We start from the raw sequence: 27663 nt of genomic DNA on the forward strand, positions 1-27663 counted from the left end.
TCAATAATTCTGGAGCCCACTATATGCATGTGGAATGGCAAGTGTGGAATTTTCAGAAAGGTTTAGAGTTTTATTCTGAATAGAGCTTAACATATGCCCTTTCTGTGTATTTCTTCATATGCTTTTCCCAAGTATAGGCTATATTACTGACGCAGAAAATAATTCTGCTATGGCCTCCTGGTGTATCAGTAAAATGGGAGGTTCATGTATCAGTGAGTGAATAGAATAACCTTATTTAAGTTGAGGAGAAGCTTTAGCTTGGTCAGAATTTTTGTTTGTTGTTTAATGATTGTGCAAATCCAATATGTGGTCTTATTTTTTTAAACCACTTAGTTCAAAGTCTGATGCCTTATCAAACTGTTTATAAGATATAAGTTCAGCCATGGGGACAGAGACGGGGTCCTGAACCGATGTAAGACGTAAGGTAAGTGCAGAATTTATTTTAATCAAGGTTTTATGTGTTTTTAAATAAATCTTTGCTTTGATTGTAAGTGGGTGCTGCATTTTAAGATGTAGAAAATGGGTCCTTGTTGCTACATGCTTTATCTTCAGTCAACATAATATGTGCTTGTTTCATAATCTAAATAATGAAACAGGTGGTAAAGGCAAACCCAGATCAGCTGAATGTCCATTTCTTATTATTTTCCACTCTTTTACACCCTTGGTGCTGGTGACTCTTTTAAGTTCTGAGGTGTAACTGCAGTTACAAAAAAAATGTCTCATCATCCAAATTTGTACGCCTCAGTATTTGTATTGGAAGAGCCCTAAGGAAAACAACATACTGCAACATATTGTAAATCTGTTTATTTTTGGCTAATGTCATTGGGAATATTGGGAATACTGGGAATGTGTTTCTCAGGTAGACTGCAATAGCTCAAAGGTAGCCATAATGCATGTATTTGCCAGATATTGTGAAAATAATAATATTGAGATAATCGAGCAATAGATATTTTTCATATTGTACAATAATGCTTTTAATTAGAATTTTCTTGTAATATTTTCCCAACATTTTTATTCATTCATATTAGTTTTTTTTTTTAATGCTTGTAATTAATATAATATTAATGTGTTTTGTACTGACATTCCTGTGGGAAAGGGCCTGATCACCACGCCAATGAAGCCTGAACACATACCTCTGTGTGCGTTGTGGTGCCCCGCTGGTTGAGAGAGAGAGAGAGAGAGAGAGAGAGAGGGAGAGAGAGAGAGAGAGAATTGGTGAACGAACAATTATTTCATTCTCGATAAGGGCCCTCAAGGCACGTTTCAATTGTCCAGAACAAAAAACAGGTTCCTTCAAAATAAATTAAAAAAATAATTAGGAACCCCGAAAAGGCAGTGAAGAAACAAAAAAAAAGAATCAGCATCCACGCAACAGCGTTCGTCCGTCTTTGTCGGGGGCGGGGTCGCTCCGTCTCCGTCTCCCCGGTCTCGACCGTCCGCTTTCCCAGCCTAGTCGCCCTCCGTAGGGGATTCAGTTCTAGGGTTTAGAGAGGGACAATGTTAGCTGGCTCACAGCAGGAGAGATACGCTCACGTGCCCCGGATTTCAGTTTCGGTCCCGGGGTTTCCTCCAGGAATTCCTCCACGTTTCTCTTAGTGGGAGTTTGTTCGTCTCTTGGCTGAAATGGCTTAAGCCCGCACTGGCATCGTGTCTCTCTGCCTCCGTCGTCAGCCCCGCTCTGCTCCACCGCCCCGCTCTTTGAAGGGCACAGTTCCCTCCCTCTCACTCGGTTCAGCTGAGCCTGTTGCTCGCCCCGGTGGTGCTGACCTTGGTGCTGACTTTCTCCGCGGGTCTCTCCAATGTGCGGCTCTACTGAAAGATGACCTCGGGAAATATTCACCGCTGATCACTTTCCCCAGCTCCTGGCCCCGGCGCACTGGCCATTCCACTCTAGTGGTGTCTCGATCCCAGATCGGGCCACCACAGTGTGTATGTGTGTGTGTGTGTGTGTGTGAGAGAGAGATATGTCTGGTCTTGAACACTTTTTGCATAGTCTTGTTTTTTCTTTTGTTCGATCTCAAATTTCACATCATCCACAAAGGTATGGTTGAGAAAACCCAATGCCACACACTCAGGAACGTCCCTCAATGCACTGCAAAAACACATTCAAATCCAGGAAATGCACACAACACTACGCAACTCACAGGAAATCACAGTAGCAAACTGGGTTGGCCCAGCAATGGTGGTAGTGTTACGGTTATAGTTTGTTCACCATCATCCCAGTGAAGCACTTTGCATCTCATAAAGGCGGTATATAAATGCAAGAATTTTACATTATTATTATTATTATAATTTCACTGTTTCACACATCCTGTGCCAGGCAGACAGGACCGTACTCCGCTGTAAAATCCAGCTGTGACCAGCTTCAAATAAAAGCTACCAGCTGTTCAAAAACACAGCTTGAGCTGGTCTACCTGGTCAACCAGCTACCAGCTGTTTCAAAACCTAGCTTGAGCTGTTTTTTTCAGCAGGGTACGCAGGGGACAGATTAGTAGCATAAATGAATGCATTAAAAAAGGTTTTTCAAATAGCCACATCCCTGGTGTTGCGTTAGTGTATGTGCACTGATGCCTCTAAAAACCTGTAGAGAAAAAGAGAGAGAGAGAAAAGAAAAACGTTTCTTATCTTCCAATAATCTACACAACAACTGACATGCTGGATTTCTTCCAAATAACTATATAAGATGCAACAATGTTTGCTACTGTAGTTTCCTGTCAGTTGTGAATGAGCAGTGTTTTTTGTTTCTACCTTCAGCAGTATTGCCAGCTTGCTAAGTGACAGTAGCCTGGTCAGTGTTCACAGCACATTTCTAGATGCGGCATGTGTTGCTAAATTGGTGAAAGTGTTTCCTGAATTTTCAGTGTGTTGCTAAATACAGTATATGAGTTATCAAATTGGTGAATGTATTTTCTCTATTTGCAACACATTGGGCCTTCTCAAACAAACACAGACTGTAAAGGCAACAAAAATAGACTTTATTGCTTGTTTAATGATGCATATTTCTGATGTATATTTTGATAGATACCAGGATGAGGGTGCTCCTGAGTTTGTGTGCTTCGCTGGTGCTGCTTTGGTCCACTGTCCAGTGTCGCCCTAGCCATGATCACAGTCACCATGGCAATGATCACAGTCACCATGACAATGATCACAGTCACCATGGCAATAACGACTTCAGCATTTCTGCCAATGGAAGCCTGAAGATATACCAGGAGAACCTGGACTTTGCTTTCCGTCTGTACAAGCACATCTCCGCCCAGCCCGATTCTCAGTCCAAGAACGTCTTCTTCTCCCCGCTGAGCGTGTCCGTGGCCCTGGCTGCTCTGTCCGTGGGGGCCAGAGGGAAGACGCACCAGCAGCTCTTTGAAGGTCTGGGCTTCAACAGCACAGAAATCACCACAGAGGAAGTGAGCCAGGCCTTCCAACACATCCATCACAACCTCAATGAGAAAACGGGCATAGACCTGTTGCTCGGGAACGCACTCTTCATTGGACAAGACTTCAAGCCACGTCCTGAGTTCCTGGAGAGCATGAAACGCTATTACGAGTCAGATGGTTTCAGCACCCACTTCAGCAAGCCTGAAGAGGCCAAGGAACAGATCAATAAGTATGTCAATGAAAAGACCAAGGGTAAAATATCAGAGCTGGTTCAGGATGTGGATCCGCTGACAGTCATGTATATCATCAACTACATATACTTCAAAGGTGAGGCACAGGCTACATACAGGCTCAAGCTGGAAACGTTTCAGAATGGGTCTGTCCAGGGGCGTAGGTTTCATTTCAACATTGGGGGGACACATTAAGCGTGGGGTCCTCCCCCAGGAAATCTGCATCAATTCTGCATCAATTTATTGTGTAAATTTATTTTATTTATGTAAAGGAAAAGACATCATTCAGGTAGGCTGCCCATATAGTGACTGTTCGATGGCTTTTAAGAACATTCCAAATGAAAATCTTCACAGTTCCCTCAGTCCAGCTTCCTCATTGTTTGCCGTAAATCTTTCAGACCGTTTGTAAACACAGCGAACAGAATGCTAACGGAAAAAAAAATTAAATTGTTTTCAAATGTTCGCCTGTTTGCTGAACTTTAACGCACCTCAGATAACTTCAGGCACAAGTTATAAACTAGATAACATTAGTGTGTCATCCGCAGATACTCTCATTCAGAAACACTGAAGGTAAAACAAGCGTGATAGCTACTTACACTAGACTCACTACACTATCATGCTTCCGCAACGGTAGACATATAGCAACTGCGAGTCAGCGAGGCCGGCAGACCCAGTAAGGTGAAGATGGTATGGTCCAGTAGGGGTGTATGAAATAATTGTAAAATAGGTAAGAAGGATATCTAAGCATTTAGACCCTCTGTGTTGTTATTTTTTACCTGTAATGGGTAAGAGGTTATCATTCATTATGTTTTGGGGGGGACAAATTCACCTCTTCTAAATATTGAGGGGGACATGTCCTCCCTGTCCCCCCCTAAATCTACGCCCCTGGGTCTGTGAATCTCTGGATAACAAGGTCAAACATTTGTCTCGTAAGCTTATTTATTTAGGGGCATATAAGTTATTATATAGGGCCAGCCTGTAGCCTAGTGGCTAAGGTACATGACTGGCCCCTGGAAGGTTGGTGATTCAAGCCCTGGTATAGCCAAGATCAGATCTGCACAGCTATTGGACCCTTGAGCAAGGCCCTTAACCCTCCATTACTCCAGGGGGTATTGTCTCCTGCTTAGTCTAATCAACTGTAAGTTTTGGATAAAAGCGTTAGCTAAAGAAGTAATTGTGATTAATATCATGATGATTGTTATTTAAATGAACACATTTACTGTGATGCGTTTCTTACCTGCAGGTAAATGGGAGATTCCATTTGATCCCAAAGCAACCAAGGAACACGACTTTCATGTTGATGATAAAACAGCTGTTTCTGTTCCGATGATGTATGAAGAGGACTATTTTCATGTTTATCATGATGAAGACATCTCCACTCACGTTCTCCAGCTGCATTATAATGAGTCTGTCTCAATGATGCTGGTCCTTCCAGAGAAAGGATTGCAGGGTCTGGAGGAAGTGGTCTGCAAAAACCATTTGCAGAAATGGATCAGATCAGTGGGGAAGAAGTAGGCTATTTTAAATCAAGTATTAAGTGCATTTATAATGTGAACCTGCACCACACCAACAACCTTCTCATGTGGGAAATAAGTCAACTACCTTACTCATGTATGACATCAACACATTTTAGAATGTAAGACCTAAGAACATAACTGTTAGTGGTGATAGAAACAGATCAAGTGTGAAGATGTTGAACTGTTGAAAATCATACAGAATTATATTATGCTTAATTACACTACTGTTGTTACCTTCACAGGAAGTACCAAGTGTATGTTCCAAAACTGTCCCTTAAGACCTCATATCAACTCAAAGAAATCCTTTCTGAAATGGGAATCACTGACATATTTGGGGATACTGCAGACCTCACTGGAATATTAGAGGGAGGGAAATTGGCTGTATCTAAGGTAGGGAAAATCTGAAAATCTCTGAAAATGAGAATGAGCACAAATAGGTGATTTCTTCATAGTACTCCTGGATTCAGAAAGGTGAATTGACTTTCTTTAAAAAAACACATCTTATACTAGCAAATATCTCCAAGCAAATTTGACAAATTTGCTATATATTGTATCAACCCCATCTGTTTCATTGCCTGTATTTCACTAGTGCTTGTGCTGTGTTTTGATAGGTTATGCAGAAGGCTACCTTGGACGTAGACGAGGCTGGAGCAACAGCAGCCGCAGCCACAGGAATCTAAATGATGGCGACTTCAGCGCGATTCCCCGCACCCACCCCCGTCTTGAAATTTGACCGTCCTTTCATGGTTTTTGTGCTCAATCGTGAAACCAGAAGTATCATGTTCATGGGAAAAATTGTGAACCCAGCAAAATAATAAAATTGCTGTATATGTATGTGTATACGGTCTGCACACATTCATTTCAATGCACAGAAAAATCCAGAAAACACCATCATTTTTCAGGATTTCTAACAATACAAACATATCATTTCTGTACCACTTTTCCATTATCCTGAAGGGTTAATGTGTTGTTGTCCTTATCATTATTCTCATATTTCTTTTCACATAATTATGTGTTCTGTCGTCATCAGCATTGCTTCTATGTTCTATGTGAGGGACTGAGTGAGTGAGTTCCAACCTTGAGGAAGAAAGATTGCAAAAAAGGGAGGAAGAGAACAAGTTTGACATTTACTCTTATAAAATTAGGTTGTTATCCTTAAAACTGGCACACACACATTTGCACTGTCCCTCCTTGAGGGTATAAAGGATTGCTGTAAATACAGATTTTTAGTATGGTGTTGAATCAGGTGTACTCTTTCTGCAGAAATAAAGACCTCTATAATTGGATCTAGTGCAAAGTATTTTCTTGACTGGATTTCCTCCCTATCCTCCTAAACAAGGGTGGAGAGTCAGTCATTGCATTTGAGGGGGCAGCTTTTTATTCAGGGCGCAGTGTGTGTGATGGAAAAATAATGCAACATTTTCCAGCCTTTCTTCAACCATCGTATGCTTCAGTGTACATTATAGCCTATAGTGTGTGGTCAGCATATAACTGCATACAGAGTTTCCACCTAAATAAACGTATCACCTAGGTTATCCAATTGTAACATAACAAATTTCCAGTCATTTTCGACTCCCAAAAAGATAAATGACCGTTTTCTCCCCAGTTTGTCACAGTGACAGGGTAGCAGTGGGAAGCAGTGGCCATCCATAAAAGGGACTGGATATACATCACTGACAATCACTGAAAGTTTAAAAATAAGTGCTGCAGAATGTGAAAAATGAATGTCTATATGCAAATGGCATGCAGAAGGTCGTACTGGCGGGTCTTCTTGAACCATTCCAAGATTTCCCCTACTGTACATACCCAAGGCTCACAGAAAAACAACCAGTCATCAAATAATGACAATCTCTGTATGTCTAACAAACCTGGTTAACCTTTGTAGCACAGCTGGATGCTGACTCACAGCTAACAATGCATTACCTGTGGTTCATTTTTCAGTGGAATTCCGAGGTCTTTATTCAGCCTTTATAGCACACCACAAATTACACCAACCTATGACATCAGCTTTCCAAAAACACCAGATACTGTAGGTGGAATACTATGGATTATACTATACTATTTCACTTCAGTGGTTTGGGAGAATTTCACTGAGGTGGTAGAATTGAGCAGAGGTAGTAGAGTTATTTTGCTGACACATCTGTAAGGACAGTCTTCAAAGTTATCAGCATGAAATTCAGCAGCAAGTATTTTACAAACTCAGGCAATATCAAAAATGGTTGTATGTTACCCCTTGTATCTTTCTGTATACTACATTTCTTTAATTTGTTATTTTGTATACTACATTTCTTTCATTTGTTATTTTGAATGGAGCATTTTTCTGATTGGTTAAGCAGCTGGGTTAAATAAAATTTGCCTGAAATTTGCAGTCACTATGCTAACAGGATATACCTTTTTAAAGCATTAAAACTAAAGAATAGTAATTATTTAATTTTGCATATGTAATTTTTAAGCTTGTGTCAAGAAAAGGGGCGATACTTAATGGGTTAATATGAAATAAAAGTGGTCGTAAACACCCCCACCCAGCCCCCCAGATCTGGCCCCCAGGTCAGTTGCAAACATTTGTAAGTTTACATTTGTTAACTACACAGAAACTTTTCAATGTCAGCCAATTATTTTCTTTTATGATTCCTAGTGATATCCCTGTTAACATTTTTGAAAAAAGATTGCACAAAGCCAACATTGCCTGGTTTTCAAGGCCCATTGAGTTCAAAGTTTGACTTCTGATTAAAGTACTGATTAAGATTAAACTTGAGACATCAAATGCAAAATGTGAACTGATGGAAACAGAATTCATTCTTCTTCCTTGGATACAATGAGTTCCATACTAATTTTACTTTGGAATCAGTTTTATTGTTTGATATACAGTGGGCTCCAGAATTATTAGCACCCTTTCAAACATGGTAAAACTACATATACTGTACTTTTCTTTCAATACATTTCCTCTCTTTACATGAACTATACTGTGTCATTCCATCACTTCAATAGAGTATAGAAATGAGGTAACAATAATTGTGAAGCCTGTTATTTTGTGGAAATCTAGTTAATAAATGTAAATGCTTAGTTGAATTCATTGAATCATCAATAAAGCTGACTATTTTACATATGTTGGAAAATAAAGCTTTTGTCAATAACTATTTTTTTTAGTTGACTGTATTTTTGGGGAATTCATCAATTATTCTGTTGCCCACTATATGCATGTGGAATGGCAAGTGTGGAATTTTCAGGGAGGTTTAGAGTTTTATTCTGAATAGAGCTTAACATGTGCCCTTTCTGTGTATTTCTTCATATGCTTTTCCCAAGTATAGGCTATATTACTGACGCAGAAAATAATTCTGCTATGGCCTCCTGGTGTATCAGTAAAATGGCAGGTTCATGTATCAGTGAGTGAATAGAATAACCTTATTTAAGCTGAGGAGAAGTTTTAGCTTGGTCAGCATTTTTGTTTGTTGTTTAATGATTGTGCAAATCCAATATGTGGTCTTATTTTTTTAAACCACTTAGTTCAAAGTCTGATGCCTTATCAAACTGGATATAAGATATAAGTTCAGCCATGGGGACAGAGACGGGGTCCTGAACCGACGTAAGACGTAAGGTAAGTGTATAATTTATTTTAATCAAGGTTTTATGTGTTTTTAAATAAATCTTTGCTTTGATTGTAAGTGAGTGCTGCATATTAAGATGTAGAAAATGGGTCCTTGTTACTACATGCTTTATCTTCAGTCAACATAATATGTGCTTGTTTCATAATCTAAATAATGAAACAGGTGGTAAAGGCAAACCCAGATCAGCTGAATGTCCATTTCTTATTATTTTGCACTATTTTACACCCTTGGTGCTGGTGACTCTTTTAAGTTCTGAGGTGTAACTGCAGTTACAAAAGAAATGTCTCATCATCCAAATTTGTACACCTCAGTATTTGTATTGGAAGAGCCCTAAGGAAAACAGAACATACTGCAACATATTGTAAATCTGTTGATTTTTGGCTAATGTCATTGGGAATATTAGGAATACTGGGAATGTGTTTCTCAGGTAGACTGCAATAGCTCAAAGGTAGCCATAATGCATATGTTTGCCAGATGTTGTGAAAATAGTAATATTGAGATAATTGAGCAATAGATATTTTTCATATTTTACACTAATGCTTTTAATTAGAATTTTTATTGTAATATTTTCCCAATTCATATTCATATCATTCATATTAGTTTTTTTTTTTTATGCTTGTAATTAATATAATATTAACGTGTTTTGCACTGACATTCCTGTGAGAAAGGGCCTGATCACCACACCAATGAAGCCTGAACACATACCTCTGTGTGCGTTGTGGTGCCCCGCTGGTTGAGAGAGAGAGAGAGAGGGAGAGAGAGAAAGAGAGAGAGAGAGAGAGAGAATCGGTTCAATTGTCCAGAACAAAAAACTGGTTCCTTTAAAAAAAATAAATAATAATAATTAGGAACCCCGAAAAGGCAGTGAAAAAACAAAAAAAAAGAATCGGCATCCACGCAACAGCGTTCGTCCGTCTTTGTCGGGGGCGGGGTCGCTCCGTCTCCGTCTCCCCGGTCTCAACCGTCCGCTTTCCCAGCCTAGTCGCCCTCCGTAGGGGATTCAGTTCTAGGGTTTAGAGAGGGACAATGTTAGCTGGCTCACAGCAGGAGAGATACGCTCACGTGCCCCGGATTTCAGTTTCGGTCCCGGGGTTTCCTCCAGGAATTCCTCCACGTTTCTCTTAGTGGGAGTTTGTTCGTCTCTTGGCTGAAATGGCTTAAGCCCGCACTGGCGTCGTGTCTCTTTGCCTCCGTCGTCAGCCCCGCTCTGCTCCACAGCCCCGCTCTTTGAAGGGCACAGTTCCCTCCCTCTCACTCGGTTCAGCTGAGCCTGTTGCTCGCCCCGGTGGTGCTGACCTTGGTGCTGACTTTCTCCGCGGGTCTCTCCAATGTGCGGCTCTACTGAAAGATGACCTCGGGAAATATTCACCGCTGATCACTTTCTCCAGCTCCTGGCCCCGGCGCACTGGCCATTCCACTCTAGTGGTGTCTCGATCCCAGATCGGGCCACCACAGTGTGTATGTGTGTGTGTGTGAGAGAGAGATATGTCTGGTCTTGAACACTTTTTGCATAGTCTTGTTTTTTCTTTTGTTCGATCTCAAATTTCACATCATCCACAAAGGTATGGTTGAGAAAACCCAATGCCACACACTCAGGAACATCCCTCAATGCACTGCAAAAACACATTCAAATCCAGGAAATGCACACAACACTACGCAACTCACAGGAAATCACAGTAGCAAACTGGGTTGGCCCAGCAATGGTGGTAGTGTTACGGTTATAGTTTGTTCACCATCATCCCAGTGAAGCACTTTGCATCTCATAAAGGCGGTATATAAATGCAAGAATTTTACATTATTATTATTATTATAATTTCACTGTTTCACACATCCTGTGCCAGGCAGACAGGACCGTACTCCGCTGTAAAATCCAGCTGTGACCAGCTTCAAATAAAAGCTACCAGCTGTTCAAAAACACAGCTTGAGCTGGTCTACCTGGTCAACCAGCTACCAGCTGTTTCAAAACCTAGCTTGAGCTGTTTTTTTCAGCAGGGTACGCAGGGGACAGATTAGTAGCATAAATGAATGCATTAAAAAAGGTTTTTCAAATAGCCACATCCCTGGTGTTGCGTTAGTGTATGTGCACTGATGCCTCTAAAAACCTGTAGAGAAAAAGAGAGAGAGAGAAAAGAAAAACGTTTCTTATCTTCCAATAATCTACACAACAACTGACATGCTGGATTTCTTCCAAATAACTATATAAGATGCAACAATGTTTGCTACTGTAGTTTCCTGTCAGTTGTGAATGAGCAGTGTTTTTTGTTTCTACCTTCAGCAGTATTGCCAGCTTGCTAAGTGACAGTAGCCTGGTCAGTGTTCACAGCACATTTCTAGATGCAGCATGTGTTGCTAAATTGGTGAAAGTGTTTCCTGAATTTTCAGTGTGTTGCTAAATACAGTATATGAGTTATCAAATTGGTGAATGTATTTTCTCTATTTGCAACACATTGGGCCTTCTCAAACAAACACAGACTGTAAAGGCAACAAAAATAGACTTTATTGCTTGTTTAATGATGCATATTTCTGATGTATATTTTGATAGATACCAGGATGAGGGTGCTCCTGAGTTTGTGTGCTGTGCTGGTGCTGCTTTGGTCCACTGTCCAGTGTCGCCCTAGGCATGATCACAATCACCATGGCAATGATCACAGTCACCATGACAATGATCACAGTCACCATGGCAATAACGACGTCAGCATTTCTGCCAATGGAAGCCTGAAGATATACCAGGAGAACCTGGACTTTGCTTTCCGTCTGTACAAGCACATCTCCGCCCAGCCCGATTCTCAGTCCAAGAATGTCTTCTTCTCCCCGCTGAGCGTGTCCATGGCCCTGGCTGCTCTGTCCGTGGGGGCCAGAGGGAAGACGCACCAGCAGCTCTTTGAAGGTCTGGGCTTCAACAGCACAGAAATCACCACAGAGGAAGTGAGCCAGGCCTTCCAACACATCCATCACAACCTCAATGAGAAAACGGGCATAGACCTGTTGCTCGGGAACGCACTCTTCATTGGACAAGACTTCAAGCCACGTCCTGAGTTCCTGGAGAGCATGAAACGCTATTACGAGTCAGAGGGTTTCAGCACCGACTTCAGCAAGCCTGAAGAGGCCAAGGAACAGATCAATAAGTATGTTAATGAAAAGACCAAGGGTAAAATATCAGATCTGGTTCAGGATGTGGATCCACTGACAGTCATGTATATCATCAACTACATATACTTCAAAGGTGAGGCACAGGCTACTTACAGCCTCAGGCTGGAAATGTTTCAGAATGGGTCTGTCCAGGGGCGTAGGATTCATTTAAACATTGGGGGGACACATGAAGGGGTTCTCCACCAAGAAATTCTGAGCATCTCTCACTTAATTTCCTACATTCTGGTGAATTTTTATGAACCAATTTGCTCCTCTTCTGCATCAATTCATTGTGTAAATTTATTTTATTTATGTAAAGGAAAAGACATCATTCAGGTAGGCTACCCATATAGTGACTGTTCGATGGCTTTTAAGAACATTCCAAATCGAAATCTTCACATTTCCCTCAGTCCAGCTTCCTCATTGTTTGCCGTAAATCTTTCAGACCGTTTGCAAACACAGCGAACAGAATGCTAACAGAAAAAAATTAAATTGTTTGCAAACGTTCGCCTATTTGCTGAACATTAACACACCTCAGATAACTTCAGGCACAAGTTATAATCTAGATAACGTTAGCCTTTCATCCGCAGATACTCTCATTCAGAAACACTGAGGTAAAACAAGTGTGATAGCTACTTACACTAGACTCACTACACTATCATGCTTCCGCAACGGTAGACATATAGCAACTGCGAGTCAGCGAGGCCGGCAGACCCAGCAAGGTTAAGATGGTATGGTCCAGTAGGGGTGTATGAAATAATTGTAAAATAGGTAAGAAGGATATCTAAGCGTTTAGACCCTCTGTGCTGTTAATTTTCATATTGAGGAGGACATGTTCCCCCTGTCCCCCCCTAAATCTACGCGCCTGCGTCTGTTAATCTCTGGCTAACTAGGCCAAACATTTCCAGGATCCTCGTTTTTGATTCTGATCACCTTACTTGGGTAACTGTTAATTCATATCTGACAAAAATATTAATTTGGTGGCATGTAAGTTATTATATAGGGCCAGCCTGTAGCCTAGTGGCTAAGGTACATGACTGGCCCCTGGAAGGTTGGTGATTCAAGCCCAGGTGTAGCCAAGATAAGATCTGCACAGCTATTGGACCCTTGAGCAAGGCTCTTAACCCTCCATTACTCCAGGGGGTATTGTCTCCTGCTTAGTCTAATCAACTGTAAGCTTTGGATAAAAGCGTTAGCTAATTAAGTAATTATGATGATTTAAATGAACACATTTACTGTGATGCGTTTCTTACCTGCAGGTAAATGGCAGATTCCATTTGATCCCAAAGCAACCAAGGAACACGACTTTCATGTTGATGATAAAACAACTGTTTCTGTTCCGATGATGTATGAAGAGGACTATTTTCATGTTTATCAAGATGAAGACATCTCCATTCTCCAGCTGCATTATAATGAGTCTGTCTCAATGATGCTGGTGCTTCCAGAGAAAGGATTGCAGGGTCTGGAGGAAGTGGTCTGCAAAAACCATTTGCAGAAATGGATCAGATCAGTGGCGATGATGTAGGCTATTTTAAATCAAGTGTAAAGTGCATTTATAATGTGAACCTGCACCACACCAACAACCTTCTCATGTGGGAAATAAGTCACCTACCTTACTCATGTATGACATCAACACATTTTAGAATGTAAGATCTAAGAACATAACTGTTAGTGGTGATGAAAACAGATCAAGTGTGAAGATGTTGAACTGTTGAAAATCATACAGAATTATACTATGCTTAATTACACTACTGTTGTTACCTTCACAGGAATTACCAAGTGTATGTTCCAAAACTGTCCCTTAAGACCTCATATGAACTCAAAGAAATCCTTCCTGAAATGGGAATCACTGACATATTTGGGGATACTGCAGACCTCACTTGAATATCAGAGGAAAGGAAACTGGCTGTATCTAAGGTAGGGAAAATCTGAAAATCTCTGAAAATGAGCACAAATAGGTGATTTCTTCATATTTCGCCTGTATTTAATAAGGTGAATTGACTTTCTTTAAAAAAACACATCTTGTACTAGTCAATATCTCCAAGCAAATTTTACAAATTTGCTATGTATTGTTTCAACCCCATCTGTTTCATTGTCTGTATTTCACTAGTGTTTGTGCTGTGTTTTGATAGGTTATGCACAAGGCTACCATAGACATGGACGAGGCTGGAGCAACAGCAGCTGCAGCCACAGGAATCGGAGGCGGAGGGTCTTCAGCGGGATTCCCCGCACCCACCCCCGTCTTGAAATTTGACCGTCCTTTCATGGTTTTTGTGCTCAATCGTGATACCAGAAGTATCATGTTCATGGGAAAAATTGTGAACCCAGCAAAATAATAAAATTGCTGTATGTGTATACGGTCTGCACACATTCATTTCAATGCACAGAAAAATCCAGAAAACACCATAATATTTCAGGATTTCTAACAATACAAAGATATAATTTCTGTACCACTTTTATATTATCCTGAAGGGTTAATGTGTTGTTGTCCTTATCATTATTCTCATATTTCTTTTGACATAATTATGTGTTCTGTTGTCATCAGCATTGCTTCTATGTTTTATGTGAGGGACTGAGTGAGTGAGTTCCAACCTTGAGGAAGAAAGATTGCAAAAAAGGGAGGAAGAGAACAAGTTTGACATTTACTCTTATAAAATTAGGTAGTTATCCTTAAAACTGGCACACACACATTTGCACTGTCCCTCGTTAAGGGTATAAAGGATTGCTGTAAATACAGATTTTTAGTATGGCGTTGAATCAGGTGTATTCTTTCAGCAGAAATAAAGACCTCTATAATTGGATCTAGTGCAAAGTATTTTCTTATCCTCCAAGACAAGGGTGGAGAGTCAGTCATTGCATTTGAGGGGGCAGCTTTTTATTCAGGCGCAGTGTGTGTGATGGAAAAATAATGCAACATTTTCCAGCCTTTCTTCATCCATCGTATGCTTCAGTGTACATTATAGCCTATAGTGTGTGGTCCAGCAATATTTGAACATTAACAGAACTGTGTTTTTTTGGCTCTGTACTTCAGCACACTGGATTTGAAATTAATCGGTGAATATGAGATTAAAGTGCAGACTGTGAGCTCTAATTTGAGGCTACATAGACCCGTATTGGGTAAAAAACTTTTATATGTAGGACCATGAATAACAACTCAAGGAAATCTTCAGTAAACAATTTCATTTAGTGCTTGGTTGCAAATCCTCTGCATTCGATGCCGGAAATGTGCGAACAATAGACATCACATGCTGAGCATCTTCCTTGGTGATGCTTTGCCAGGCCTTTATTCCAGAACATTGACTCAATCTTTTTCCTCTAAATTTACGTGCATTTCCAGTGATGAGCTTTCGGGCAAGTGGTTAATATCAGATTGCTGCTACAAGTGTTTTTTGATACATTTTTACTTGAGATTTTCCCTACCACCTCCACCCTTCTTTGGTGATTCATTGCTAATGATGGAGAGGACATAGTCTTCAGGGTGAGTTCAGGTAGCAGGACAAGGGGGCGTGAATGGTTGGGAAAGGATAAATGCCACAGCGACATGATGAAGTATGTTTTCACACAGAGGGTGGTCACTGTGTGGAATAGCTTGCCAGGTCATGTTGGGGAGACAAAAACACTGGGGGTTTTCAAGATAAGGCTTAATACCGTGCAAGATACTATTTAGCTTTTGAACAAAAATGGCAATTTTATCCATTTAAAATGAAATCTACAAAAACTGTGCAAAAAGTGAAGAGAACTTTCGGAAGCCACTGTAATTATATACAGCATATAACTGCATACAGAGTTTCCACCTAAATAAACGTATCACCTAGGTTATCCAATTGTAACATAACAAATTTCCAGTCATTTTCAACTCCCAAAAAGATCAATGATAACATGAAACCCCACAAATTGTGAGACCACAACTTCATATTACCGGTAAACAGTATATAGTAGACAATTCCAAGTGTTTTTCTGACCGTTTTCTCCCCAGTTTGTCACAGTGACAGGGTAGCAGTGGGAAGCAAGTCAGATGACCACCATTGAATTCATAGCATGGGTAAATAACAAAATTCTATATATCCAAGTATATAATATGTTCAAAGACTCATGCAAGATGGGTAGAATGGCCGTCCATAAAAGGGACTGGATATACATCACTGACAATCACTGAAAGTTAAAAAATAAGTGCTGCAGAATGTGAAAAATGAATGTCTACACGCAAATGGCATGCAGAAGGTCGTACTGGCGAGTCTTCTTGAACCATTCCAAGATTTCCCCTACTGTACATACCCAAGGCTCACAAAAAAACAACCAGTCATCAAATAATGACAATCTCTGTATGTCTAACAAACCTGGTAACCCTTTGTAGCACAGCTGGATGCTGACTCACAGCTAACAATGCATTACCTGTGGTTAATTTTTAAGTGGAATTCCGAGGTCTTTATTCAGCCTTTATAGCACACCACAAATTACACCAACCTATGACCTGAGCTTTCCAAAAACACCAGATACTATATGTGGAATACTATGGATTATACTATACTATTTCACTTCAGTGGTTTGGGAGAATTTCACTGAGGTGGTATAATTGAGCAGAGGTAGTAGAGTTATTTTGCTGACACATCTGTAAGGACAGTCTTCAAAGTTATCAGCATGAAACTCAGCAGCAAGTATTTTACAAACACAGGCAATATCAAAAATGGTTGTATGTTACCCCTTGTATCTTTCTGTATACTACATTTCTTTAATTTGTTATTTTGTATACTACATTTCTTTCATTTGTTATTTTGAATGGAGCATTTTTCTGATTGGTTAAGCAGCTGTGTAAAATAAAATTTGCCTGAAATTTGCAGTCACTATGCTAACAGGAAATACCTTTTTAAAGCATTAAAACTAAAGAATAGTAATTATTTAATTTTGCATATGTCATTTTTAAGCTTGTGTCAAGAAAAGGGGCCATACTTAATGGGTTAATATGAAATAAAAGTGGTCGTAAACACCCCCACCCAGCCCCCCAGATCTGGCCCCCAGGTCAGTTGCAAACATTTGTAAGTTTACATTTGTTAATGACACAGAAACTTTTCAATGTCAGCCAATTATTTTCTTTAATGATGCCCAGTGATATCCTTGTTAACATTTTTGAAAAAAGATTGCACAAAGCCAACATTGCCTGGTTTTCAAGGCCCATTGATTTCAAAGTTTGACTTCTGATTAAAGTACTGATTAAGATTAAACTTGAGACATCAAATGCAAAATGTGAACTGATGGAAACAGAATTAATTCTTCTTCCTTGGATACAATGAGTTCCATACTAATTTTACTTCGTAATCAGTTTTAGTGTTTGATATACAGTGGGCTCCAGAATTATTAGCACCCTTTCAAACATGGTCAAACTATATATACTGTACTTTTCTTTCAATACATTTCCTCTCTTTACATGAACTATACTGTATCATTCCATCACTTCAATAGAGTATAGAAATGAGGTAACAATAATTGTGAAGCCTGTTATTTTGTGGAAATCTAGTTGATAAATGTAAAAGTTTAGTTGAATTCACTGAATCATCAATAAAGCCGACTATTTTACATACGTTGCAAAATAAAGCTTTTGTCAATAACTATTTTTTTTAGTTTACAGTATTTTTGGGGCATATTCATCAATAATTTTGGAGCCCACTATATGCATGTGGAATAGCAAGTGTGGAATTTTCAGGTAGGTTTAGAGTTTTATTCTGAATAGAGCTTAACATATGCCCTTTCTGCATATTTCTTCATATGCTTTTCCCAAGTATAGGCTATATTACTGACGCAGAAAATAATTCTGCTATGGCCTCCTGGTGTATCAGTAAAATGGCAGGTTCATGTATCAGTGAGTGAATAGAATAACCTAATTTAAGCTGAGGAGAAACTTTAGCTTGGTCAGCATTTCTGTTTGTTGTTTAATGATTGTGCAAATCCAATATGTGGTCTTATTTTTTTAAACCACTTAGTTTAAAGTCTGATGCCTTATAAAACTGGATATAAGATATAAGTTCAGCCATGGGGACAGAGACGGGGTCCTGAACCGATGTAAGACGTAAGGTAAGTGCAGAATTTATTTTTAATCAAGGTTTTATGTGTTTTTAAATAAATCTTTGCTTTGACTGTGAGTGCTGCATATTAAGATGTAGAAAATGGGTCCTTGTTACTACATGCTTTATCTTCAGTCAACATAATATGTGCTTGTTTCATAATCTAAATAATGAAACAGGCGGTAAAGGCAAACCCAGATCAGCTGAATGTCCATTTCTTATTATTTTGCACTCTTTTACACCCTTGGTGCCGGTGACTCTTTTAAGTTCTGAGGTGTAACTGCAGCTACAAAAAAAATGTCTCATCATCCAAATTTGTACACCTCAGTATTTGTATTGGAAGAGCCCTAAGGAAAACAACATACTGCAACATATTGTAAATCTGTTGATTTTTGGCTAATGTCATTGGGAATATTGGGAATACTGGGAATGTGTTTCTCAGGTAGACTGCAATAGCTCAAAGGTAGCCATAATGCTGTATTTGCCAGATATTGTGAAAATAATAATATTGAGATAATCGAGCAATAGATATTTTTCATATTGTACAATAATGCTTTTAATTAGAATTTTCTTGTAATATTTTCCCAACATTTTTATTCATTCATATTAGTTTTTTTTTTTAATGCTATCAGCTTCGGTCGCGGGGTTTCCTCCAGGAATTCCTCCATGTTTCTCTTAGTGGGAGTTTGTTCGTCTCTTGGCTGAAATGGCTTAAGCCCGCACTGGCGTCGTGTCCCTCTGCCTCCGTCGTCAGCCCCGCTCTGCTCCACAGCCCCGCTCTTTGAAGGGCACAGCTCCCTCCCTCTCACTCGGTTCAGCTGTGCCTGTTTAAGTAGAGATTATTAGTTCTGCCATTCCGCTCGCGTCTCGCCCCGGTGGTGCTGGCCTTGGTGATGACTTTTTCCGCGGCTCTCTCCAAGGTGCGGCTCTACTGAAAGATGACCTCGGGAAATATTCACCGCTGATCACTTTCCCCAGCTCCTGGCCCTGGCACACTGGCCGTTCCACTCTCGTGGTGTCTCGATCCCAGAAGGGGCCACCACAGTGTGTGTGTGTGTGTGTGTGTGTGTATGTGTGTGTGTGTGTGTGTGTGTGTGTGAGAGAGAGATATGTCTGGTGTTGAACACTTTTTGCATAGTCTTGTTTTTTTTTTTTTTGATCTCAAATTTCACATCATCCACAAAGGTATGGTTGAGAAAACCCAATGCCACTCAGGAACATCCCTCAATGCACTGCAAAAACACATTCAAATACAGGAAATGCACACAACACGACGCAACTCACAGGAAATCACAGTTGCAAACTGGGTTGGCCCAGCAATGGTGGTAGTGTTACGGTTATAGTTTGTTCACCATCATCCCAGTGAAGCACTTTGCATCTCATGAAGGTGCTATATAAATGCAAGAATTTTACATTATTATTATTATAATTTCACTGTTTCACACATCCTGTGCCAGGCAGACAGGACCGTACTCCGCTGTAAAATCCAGCTGTGACCAGCTTCAAATAAAAGCTACCAGCTGTTCAAAAATACAGCTTGAGCTGGTCTACCTGGTCAACCAGCTACCAGCTGTTTCAAAACCTAGCTTGAGCTGTTTTTTTCAGCAGGGTACGCAGGGGACAGATTAGTAGCATAAATGAATGCATTACAAAAGGCTTTTCAAATAGCCACATCCCTGGTGTTGCGTTAGTGTATGTGCACTGATGCCTCTAAAAACCTGTAGAGAAAAAGAGAGAGAGAGAAAAGAAAAACTTTTCTCATCTTCCAATAATCTACACAACAACTGACATGCTGGATTTCTTCCAAATAACTGTAAAAGATGCAACAATGTTTGCTACTGTAGTTTCCTGTCAGTTGTTTTTTGTTTCTACCTTCAGCAGTATCTCAAACAAACACAGACTGTAAAGGCAACAAAAACAGACTTTATTGCTTTTTTAATGATGCATATTTTATTTATTTATTTTTTTTAATACATTTTTTCCAGATTTTTCCCTTTTTCTCCAAATTTGGTAGCCAATTGTACCTCGTCTGATTCAATTGGAGGTAGTCGTATTAGATGTACCGCCCGTACCCCGTCCCTCGGCGGCCCGAATGAGAGCGACACGCCTTCTTCAAGCCGTCTCGTGCCCATTGCCGTGATTCCGAGGCGCCCGAGGTGCTTATTGTGCGGCGATCTAATATCCCTGCCAAGTCCCTCCCTCTGGAGCAGCGAGCCAATTATTGCTGCCCCACGTGAGCCGGCCAAACTTGGCAAAGATGCATATTTCTGATGTATATTTTGATAGATACCAGGATGAGGGTGCTCGTGAGTTTGTGTGCTGCTCTGGTGCTGCTTTGGTCCACTGTCCAGTGTCACCCTAGCCATGATCACAGTCACCATGGCAATGATCACAGTGACCATGACAATGATCAGTCACCATGGCAATAACGACGTCAGCATTTCTGCCAATAGAAGCCTGAATATATACCGGGAGAACCTGGACTTTGCTTTCCGTCTGTACAAGCACATCTCCGCCCAGCCCGATTCTCAGTCCAAGAACGTCTTCTTCTCCCTGCTGAGTGTGTCCGTGGCCCTGGCTGCTCTGTCCGTGGGGGCCAGAGGGAAGACGCACCAGCAGCTCTTTGAAGGTCTGGGCTTTGTAGGGGTCCTCGCACGGGACTCCAAATTATGTAGGGTCCTCGCACGGGCCGCCAAATAACGCAGGGATTTTACTCTCTACGAAACCGGGGCGCCAGTTAAACGTTGTGTAGCAGTATAACTGCAAAAAGTAATCAGTCTCATAAAATTACTATTATCAGAAATATCTAACCACAAATTTAGTATTTTAATTAATAATTAAAATAACCAATATTAATGATTAAACATACCGATAACCTGAAGGTTGGAAGTTCTTCGAAAGACTGCTTTAACTCGGCTCTCATGTCTATGCGATTCCAAAACGGACACCGGGGTTTAATAAATAAAATTTATTAATTTATTAAACACAGAACAGATAAACTAACGGGAAGTTAGTAGAGAAATTTAGTTGGGTATGTGTGTGCGTGTGTGTGTGGCGCGCGCAAGCGCGCGTGTCGCTTGAACATAGGAAAGGTGGGAGTAGCTAGCTTGAGTAAGCTAGAGTTCTGGGTGTGGTAATGAGTTAGAGTCAGCTGTGAGAAGGGACTACTTGCGTAGTTTTACTCTATATATGCGCAAAAGACGGCGAATCAATTCACGTACATATATATGTAGCTAACCAAACACATTACAATGGTTGGATGGTAAATATTGAAACACAGATTCACAAAAACAGTTAAGACTAAACTAAACACTGGCTATGCCTGAATGTTTGTTTTCTTACTGAGTCCATACGCATTGCTGGATCCAAAAGACATGCTGTCCTTGTAGAAGCGGCGATGGTGCTGTGAATGGTGTCCGGGAGAGATGCGCAGGCTGGGGTGTTCCCGTCTTAGCAGCGCGTTGTCGTCTGATCCGCTGGTCCTTTTCCAGGTGGAAAAGTTCGTTGCGGTTTCGTTGTTGAGCTTTATTGGGGTAAACTGATGTAGCGTTCCGCGTACAACAATTTCCACTCACTATAGGCCACGTAGTTACCGCGAGGTAACTGGGTGTGTCCGTAGGCCTGGTAGTGCTCTGTGCAGCATTCAGCCTCTGTCCGAGTCTCGGAGCAGATGAGCTGAAGCGACTGGCCAAAAAGGGTGCGTCGAAGAGGAGAAGCAGAAGAAGCAGAAAAAGCAGAAGAGAGAGAGAGATCACAAGAACGTGTCTTGCTCTTATACGGGACCGTTTATTGCTCCCGCCATTACGGGATTGGCTGAACCAAGTTAGACGTCATTCGTGGTGGACGTCGCAGAATTTTCCTGTGGGAATGTGGAAGTTGTAGTCCCTACAGCTTTAACAGCACAGAAATCACCACAGAGGAAGTGAACCAGGCCTTCCAACACATCCTTCAGAACCTCAACGAGAAAACGGACGTGAACCTGTCGCTCGGGAATGCACTCTTCATTGGACAAGACTTCAAGCCACGTCCTGAGTTCCTGGAGAGCATGAAGCGCTATTTTGAGTCAGATGTTTTCAGCACCGACTTCAGGAAGACTGAAGAGGCCAAGGAACAGATCAATAAGTATGTCAATGAAAAGACCAAGGGTAAAATATCAGATCTGGTTCAGGATGTGGATCCACTGACAGTCATGTATATCATCAACTACATATACTTCAAAGGTGAGGCACAGGCTACTTACAGCCTCAGGCTGGAAATGTTTCAGAATGGGTCTGTCCAGGGGCGTAGGTTTCATTTAAACATTGGGGGGGGGGGCATGAAGGGGTTCTGCCCCAGGAAATTTTGAGCATCTCTCACTTAATTTCCTACATTCTGGTGAATATTTATGAACCAATTTGCTCCTCTTCTGCATCAATTTATTGTGTAAATTTATTTTATTTATGTAAAGGAAAATACATCATTCAGGTAGGCTACCCATATAGTGACTGTTCGATGGCTTTTAAGAACATTCCAAATCGAAATCTTCACATTTCCCTCAGTCCAGCTTCCTCATTGTTCGCCGCAAATCTTTCAGACCATTTGCAAACACAGCGAACAAAATGCTAACAGAAAAAAATTAAATTGTTTGCAAACGTTCGCCTGTTTGCTGAACATTAACGCACCTCAGATAACTTCAGGCACAAGTTATAATCTAGATAACGTTAGCGTTTCATCCGCAGATACTCTCATTCAGAAACACTGAAGGTAAAACAAGCGTGATACCTACTTACACTCGACTCACTACACTATCATGCTTCCGCAACGGTAGACATATAGCAACTGCGAGTCAGCGAGGCCGGCAGACCCAGCAAGGTGAAGATGGTATGGTCCAGTAGGGGTGTATGAAATAATTGTAAAATAGGTAAGAAGGATATCTAAGCGTTTAGACCCTCTGTGCTGTTATTTTTCATATTGAGGGGGACATGTTCCCCCTGTCCCCCCCTAAATCTACGCGCCTGTGTCTGTCAATCTCTGCCTAACTAGGCCAAACATTTCCAGAATCCCTGTAACTGTTAATTCATATCTGACAAAAATATTAATTTGGTGGCTGTCTCGTAAGCTTATTTATTTAGGGGAATGTAAGTTATTATATAGGGCCAGCCTGTAGCCTAGTGGCTAAGGTACATGACTGGCCCCTGGAAGGTTGGTGATTCAAGCCCTGGTGTAGCCAGGTCCAGCTATTGGACCCTTGAGCAAGGCTCTTAACCCTCCATTACTCCAGGGGGTATTGTCTCCTGCTTAGTCTAATCAACTGTAAGCTTTGGATAAAAGCGTTAGCTAATTAAGTAATTATGATGATTTAAATGAACACATTTACTGTGATGCGTTTCTTACCTGCAGGTAAATGGCAGATTCCATTTGATCCCAAAGCAACCAAGGAACACGACTTTCATGTTGATGATAAAACAAATGTTTCTGTTCCGATGATGTATGAAGAGGACTATTTTCATGTTTATCATGATGAAGACGTCTCCATTCTCCAGCTGCATTATAATGAGTCTGTCTCAATGATGCTGGTGCTTCCAGAGAAAGGATTGCAGGGTCTGGAGGAAGTGGTCTGCAAAAACCATTTGCAGAAATGGAAGACATCAATGGAGAAGAAGTAGGCTATTTTAAATCAAGTGTAAAGTGCATTTATAATGTGAACCTGCACCACACCAACAACCTTCTCATGTGGGAAATAAGTCAACTACCTTACTCATGTATGACATCAACACATTTTAGAATGTAAGACCTAAGAACATAACTGTTAGTGGTGATGAAAACAGATGAAGTGTGAAGATGTTGAACTGTTGAAAATCATACAGAATTATACTATGCTTAATTACACTACTGTTGTTACCTTCACTGGAAGTACCAAGTGTATGTTCCAAAACTGTCCCTTAAGACCTCATATCAACTTAAAGAAATCCTTTCTGAAATGGGAATCACTGACATATTTGGGGATACTGCAGAAGACCTCACTGGAATATCAGAGGAAAGCAAATTGGCTGTATCTAAGGAAGGTAAAATCTGAAAATCTCTGAAAATGAGAGTGAGCACAAATAGGTGATTTCTTCATATTTCTCCTGGATTTAATGAGGTGAATTGACTTTCTTTAAAAAACACATCTTGTACTAGCAAATATCTCCAAGCAAATTTGACAAATTTGCTATGTATTGTATCAACCCCATCTGTTTCATTGTCTGTATTTCACTAGTGTTTGTGCTGTGTTTTGATAGGTTATGCACAAGGCTACCTTGGACTTGGACGAGGCTGGAGCAACAGCAGCCGCAGCCACAGGAATCGAAGTCAGAGCGACTTCAGCACTATTCCCCGCACCCACCCCCGTCTTGAAATTTGACTGTCCTTTCATGGTCTTTGTGCTCAATCGTGATACCAGAAGTATCATGTTCATGGGAAAAATTGTGAACCCAGCAAAATAATAAAATTACTGTATATGTATGTGTATACGGTCTGCACACATTCATTTCAATGCACATTAATGTGTTGTTGTCCTTATCATTATTCTCATATTTCTTTTCACATAATTATGTGTTCTATCGTCATCAGCATTGCTTCTATGTTTTATGTGAGGGACTGAGTGAGTGAGTTCCAACCTTGAGGAAGAAAGATTGCAAAAAAGGGAGGAAGAGAACAAGTTTGACATTTACTCTTATAAAATTAGGTAGTTATCCTTAAAACTGGCACACACACATTTGCACTGTCCCTCCTTGAGGGTATAAACGATTGCTGTAAATACAGATTTTTAGTATGGTGTTGAATCAGGTGTACTCTGTAGGGACTACAACTTCCACATTCCCACAGGAAAATTCTGCGACGTCCACCACGAATGACGTCTAACTTGGTTCAGCCAATCCCGTAATGGCGGGAGCAATAAACGGTCCATATAAGAGCAAGACACGTTCTTGGGATCTCTCTTCCGCTTTTTCTGCTTCTTCTGCTTCTTCTCTTCGACGCACTCTTTTTGGCCATTCGTTTCAGCTCATCTGCTCCGAGACTCGGACAGAGGCTGAATGCTGCACAGCGCACTACCAGGCCTACGGACACACCCAGTTACCTCGCGGTAACTACGTGGCCTATAGTGAGTGGAAATTGTTGTATGCGGAACGCTACATCAGTTTACCCCAATAAAGCTCAACAACGAAACAGCAACGAACTTTTCCACCTGGAAAAGGACCAGCGGATCAGACGACAACGCGCTGCTAAGACGGGAACACCCCAGCCTGCGCATCTCTCCCGGACACCATTCACAGCACCATCGCCTCTTCTACAAGGACAGCATGTCTTTTGGATCCAGCAATGCGTATGGACTCAGTAAGAAAACAAACATTCAGGCATAGCCAGTGTTTAGTTTAGTCTTCACTGTTTTGTGAATCTGTGTTTCAATATTTACCATCCTACCATTGTAATGTGTTTGGTACCTACATATATATGTACGTGAATTGATTCGCCATCTTTTGCGCATAAATAGAGTAAAACTACGCAAGTAGTCCCTTCTCACAGCTAACTCTAACTCATTACCACACCCAGAACTCTAGCTTACTCAAGCTAGCTACTCCCACCTGTCCTTTTTTCAAGCGACACGCGCGCTTGCGCGCGCCCACACACACACATACACTCCCTTACTTAACCTACTAACTTCCCCTACTAATTCCCGTTAGTTTATCTGTTCTGTGTTTGTACGTTGTTTAATAAATATATTTTATAAAATATATAATAAATATATTTTATTAAACCCCGGTGTCCGTTTTGGAATCACAAAGACATGAGAGCCGAGTTAAAGCAGTCTTTCAAAGAATTTCCAACCTTCAGGTTATCGGTATGTTTAATCATTAATATTGGTTATTTTAATTATTAATTAAAATACTAAATTTGTGGTTAGATATTTCTGATAATAGTAATTTTATGAGACTGATTACTTTTTGCAGTTATACTGCTACACAATGTTTAACTGGCGCCCCGGTTTCGTAGAGAGTAAAATCCCTGCGTTATTTGGCGGCCTGTGCGAGGACCCTACATAATTTGGAGTCCTGTGCGAGGACCCCTACAACTCTTTCTGTAGAAATAAAGACCTCTATAATTGGATCTAGTGCAAAGTATTTTCTTGACTGGATTTCCTCCTTATCCTCCAAGACAAGGGTGGAGAGTCAGTCATTGCATTTGAGGGGGCAGCTTTTTATTCAGGGCACAGTGTGTGTGATGGAAAAATAATGCAACATTTTCCAGCCTTTCTTCAACCATCGTATGCTTCAGTGTACATTATAGCCTATAGTGTGTGGTCCAGCAATATTTGAACATTAACAGAACTGTGTTTTTTTGGCTCTGTACTTCAGCACACTGGATTTGAAATGAATCGGTGAATATGAGATTAAAGTGCAGACTGTGAGCTCTAATTTGAGGCTACATAGACCCGTATTGGGTAAAAAACCTTTTTATATGTAGGACCATAAATAACAACTCAAGGAAATCTTCAATAAACAATTTCATTTAGTGCTTGGTTGCAAATCCTCTGCATTCGATGCCGGAAGTGTGCGAACAATAGACATCACATGCTGAGCATCTTCCTTGGTGATGCTTTGCCAGACCTTTATTCCAGAACATTGACTCAATCTTTTTCCTCTAAATTTACACGCATTTCCAGTTATGTGCTTTCGGGCAAGTGGTTAATATCAGATTGCTGCCACAAGTGTTTTTTGATACATTTTTAATTTAGATTTTCCCTACCACCTCCACCCTTCATTGCTAATGATGGAGAGGACATATTCTTCAGGGTGAGTTCAGGTAGCAGGACAAGGGGGCGTGAATAGTTGGGAAAGGATAAATGCCACAGCGACATGATGAAGTATGTTTTCACACAGAGGGTGGTCACTGTGTGGAATAGCTTGCCAGGTCATGTTAGGCAGAAAGACTGGGGGTTTTCAAGATAAGGCTTGATACCATGCAAGATATTATTTAGCTTTTGAACAAAAATGGCAATTTTATCCATTTAAAATGAAATCTACAAAAACTGTGCAAAAAGTGAAGAGAACTTTCGGAAGCCACTGTAATTATATACAGCATATATCTGCATACAGATTTCCCACGAAAATAAACGTATCACCTAGGTTATCCAATTGTAACATAACAAATTTCCAGTCATTTTCGACTCCCAAATGATAAATGATAACATGAAACCCCACAAATTGTGAGAGCACAACTTCATATTACCGGTAAACAGTATACAGTAGACAATTCCAAGTGTTTTTATGACCGTTTTCTCCCCAGTTTGTCACAGTGACAGGGTAGCAGTGGGAAGCAAGTCAGATGACCACCATTGAATTCATAGCATGGGTAAATAACAAAATTCTATATATCCAAGTATATAATATGTTCAAAGACTCATGCAAGATGGGTAGAATGGCCGTCCATAAAAGGGACTGGATATACATCACTGACAATCACTGAAAGTTAAAAAATAAGTGCTGCAGAATGTGAAAGATGAATGTCTATACGCAAATGGCATGCAGAAGGTCGTACTGGCGAGTCTTCTTGAACCATTCCAAGATTTCCCCTACTGTACATACCCAAGGCTCACAGAAAAACAACCAGTCATCAAATAATGACAATCTCTGTATGTCTAACAAACCTGGTAACCCTTTGTAGCACAGCTGGATGCATTACCTGTGGTTCATTTTTCAGTGGAATTCCGAGATCTTTATTCAGACTTTAT

At 40.6% G+C, this 27663-nt stretch overlaps 3 protein-coding genes across 3 annotated transcripts; all 3 read left to right on the top strand.

Moving 5' to 3' along the window:
• Window positions 1-374: 374 nt before the first annotated feature.
• LOC133140586 (hibernation-specific plasma protein HP-55-like) lies at window positions 375-18847 on the top strand. Its single transcript, XM_061260619.1, has 6 exons — window positions 375-424; window positions 3022-3702; window positions 4849-5116; window positions 5365-5512; window positions 13989-14123; window positions 18833-18847. Exons 2-6 carry the CDS (start codon window positions 3030-3032, stop codon window positions 18845-18847), a joined length of 1239 nt encoding a protein of 412 aa, XP_061116603.1. The 5' UTR covers window positions 375-424; window positions 3022-3029.
• Window positions 8640-13750, top strand: LOC133140689 (alpha-1-antiproteinase 2-like). The gene is made up of 4 exons (XM_061260813.1): window positions 8640-8717; window positions 11270-11950; window positions 13116-13377; window positions 13626-13750. Exons 2-4 carry the CDS (start codon window positions 11278-11280, stop codon window positions 13738-13740), a joined length of 1050 nt encoding a protein of 349 aa, XP_061116797.1. The 5' UTR covers window positions 8640-8717; window positions 11270-11277; the 3' UTR covers window positions 13741-13750.
• A 1444-nt stretch (window positions 18848-20291) lies between the features above and the next one.
• LOC133140588 (alpha-1-antiproteinase 2-like) lies at window positions 20292-24376 on the top strand. Its single transcript, XM_061260622.1, has 6 exons — window positions 20292-20547; window positions 21803-22132; window positions 23292-23553; window positions 23684-23699; window positions 23806-23943; window positions 24173-24376. The coding sequence occupies exons 1-6, from the start codon at window positions 20292-20294 to the stop codon at window positions 24374-24376; spliced, it is 1206 nt and encodes a 401-aa protein (XP_061116606.1).
• The last annotated feature ends 3287 nt before the right edge of the window (window positions 24377-27663 follow it).

The sequence above is a fragment of the Conger conger genome, chromosome 11 (genome assembly GCF_963514075.1).
Source record: "Conger conger chromosome 11, fConCon1.1, whole genome shotgun sequence".
NCBI lineage: Eukaryota > Metazoa > Chordata > Actinopteri > Anguilliformes > Congridae > Conger > Conger conger.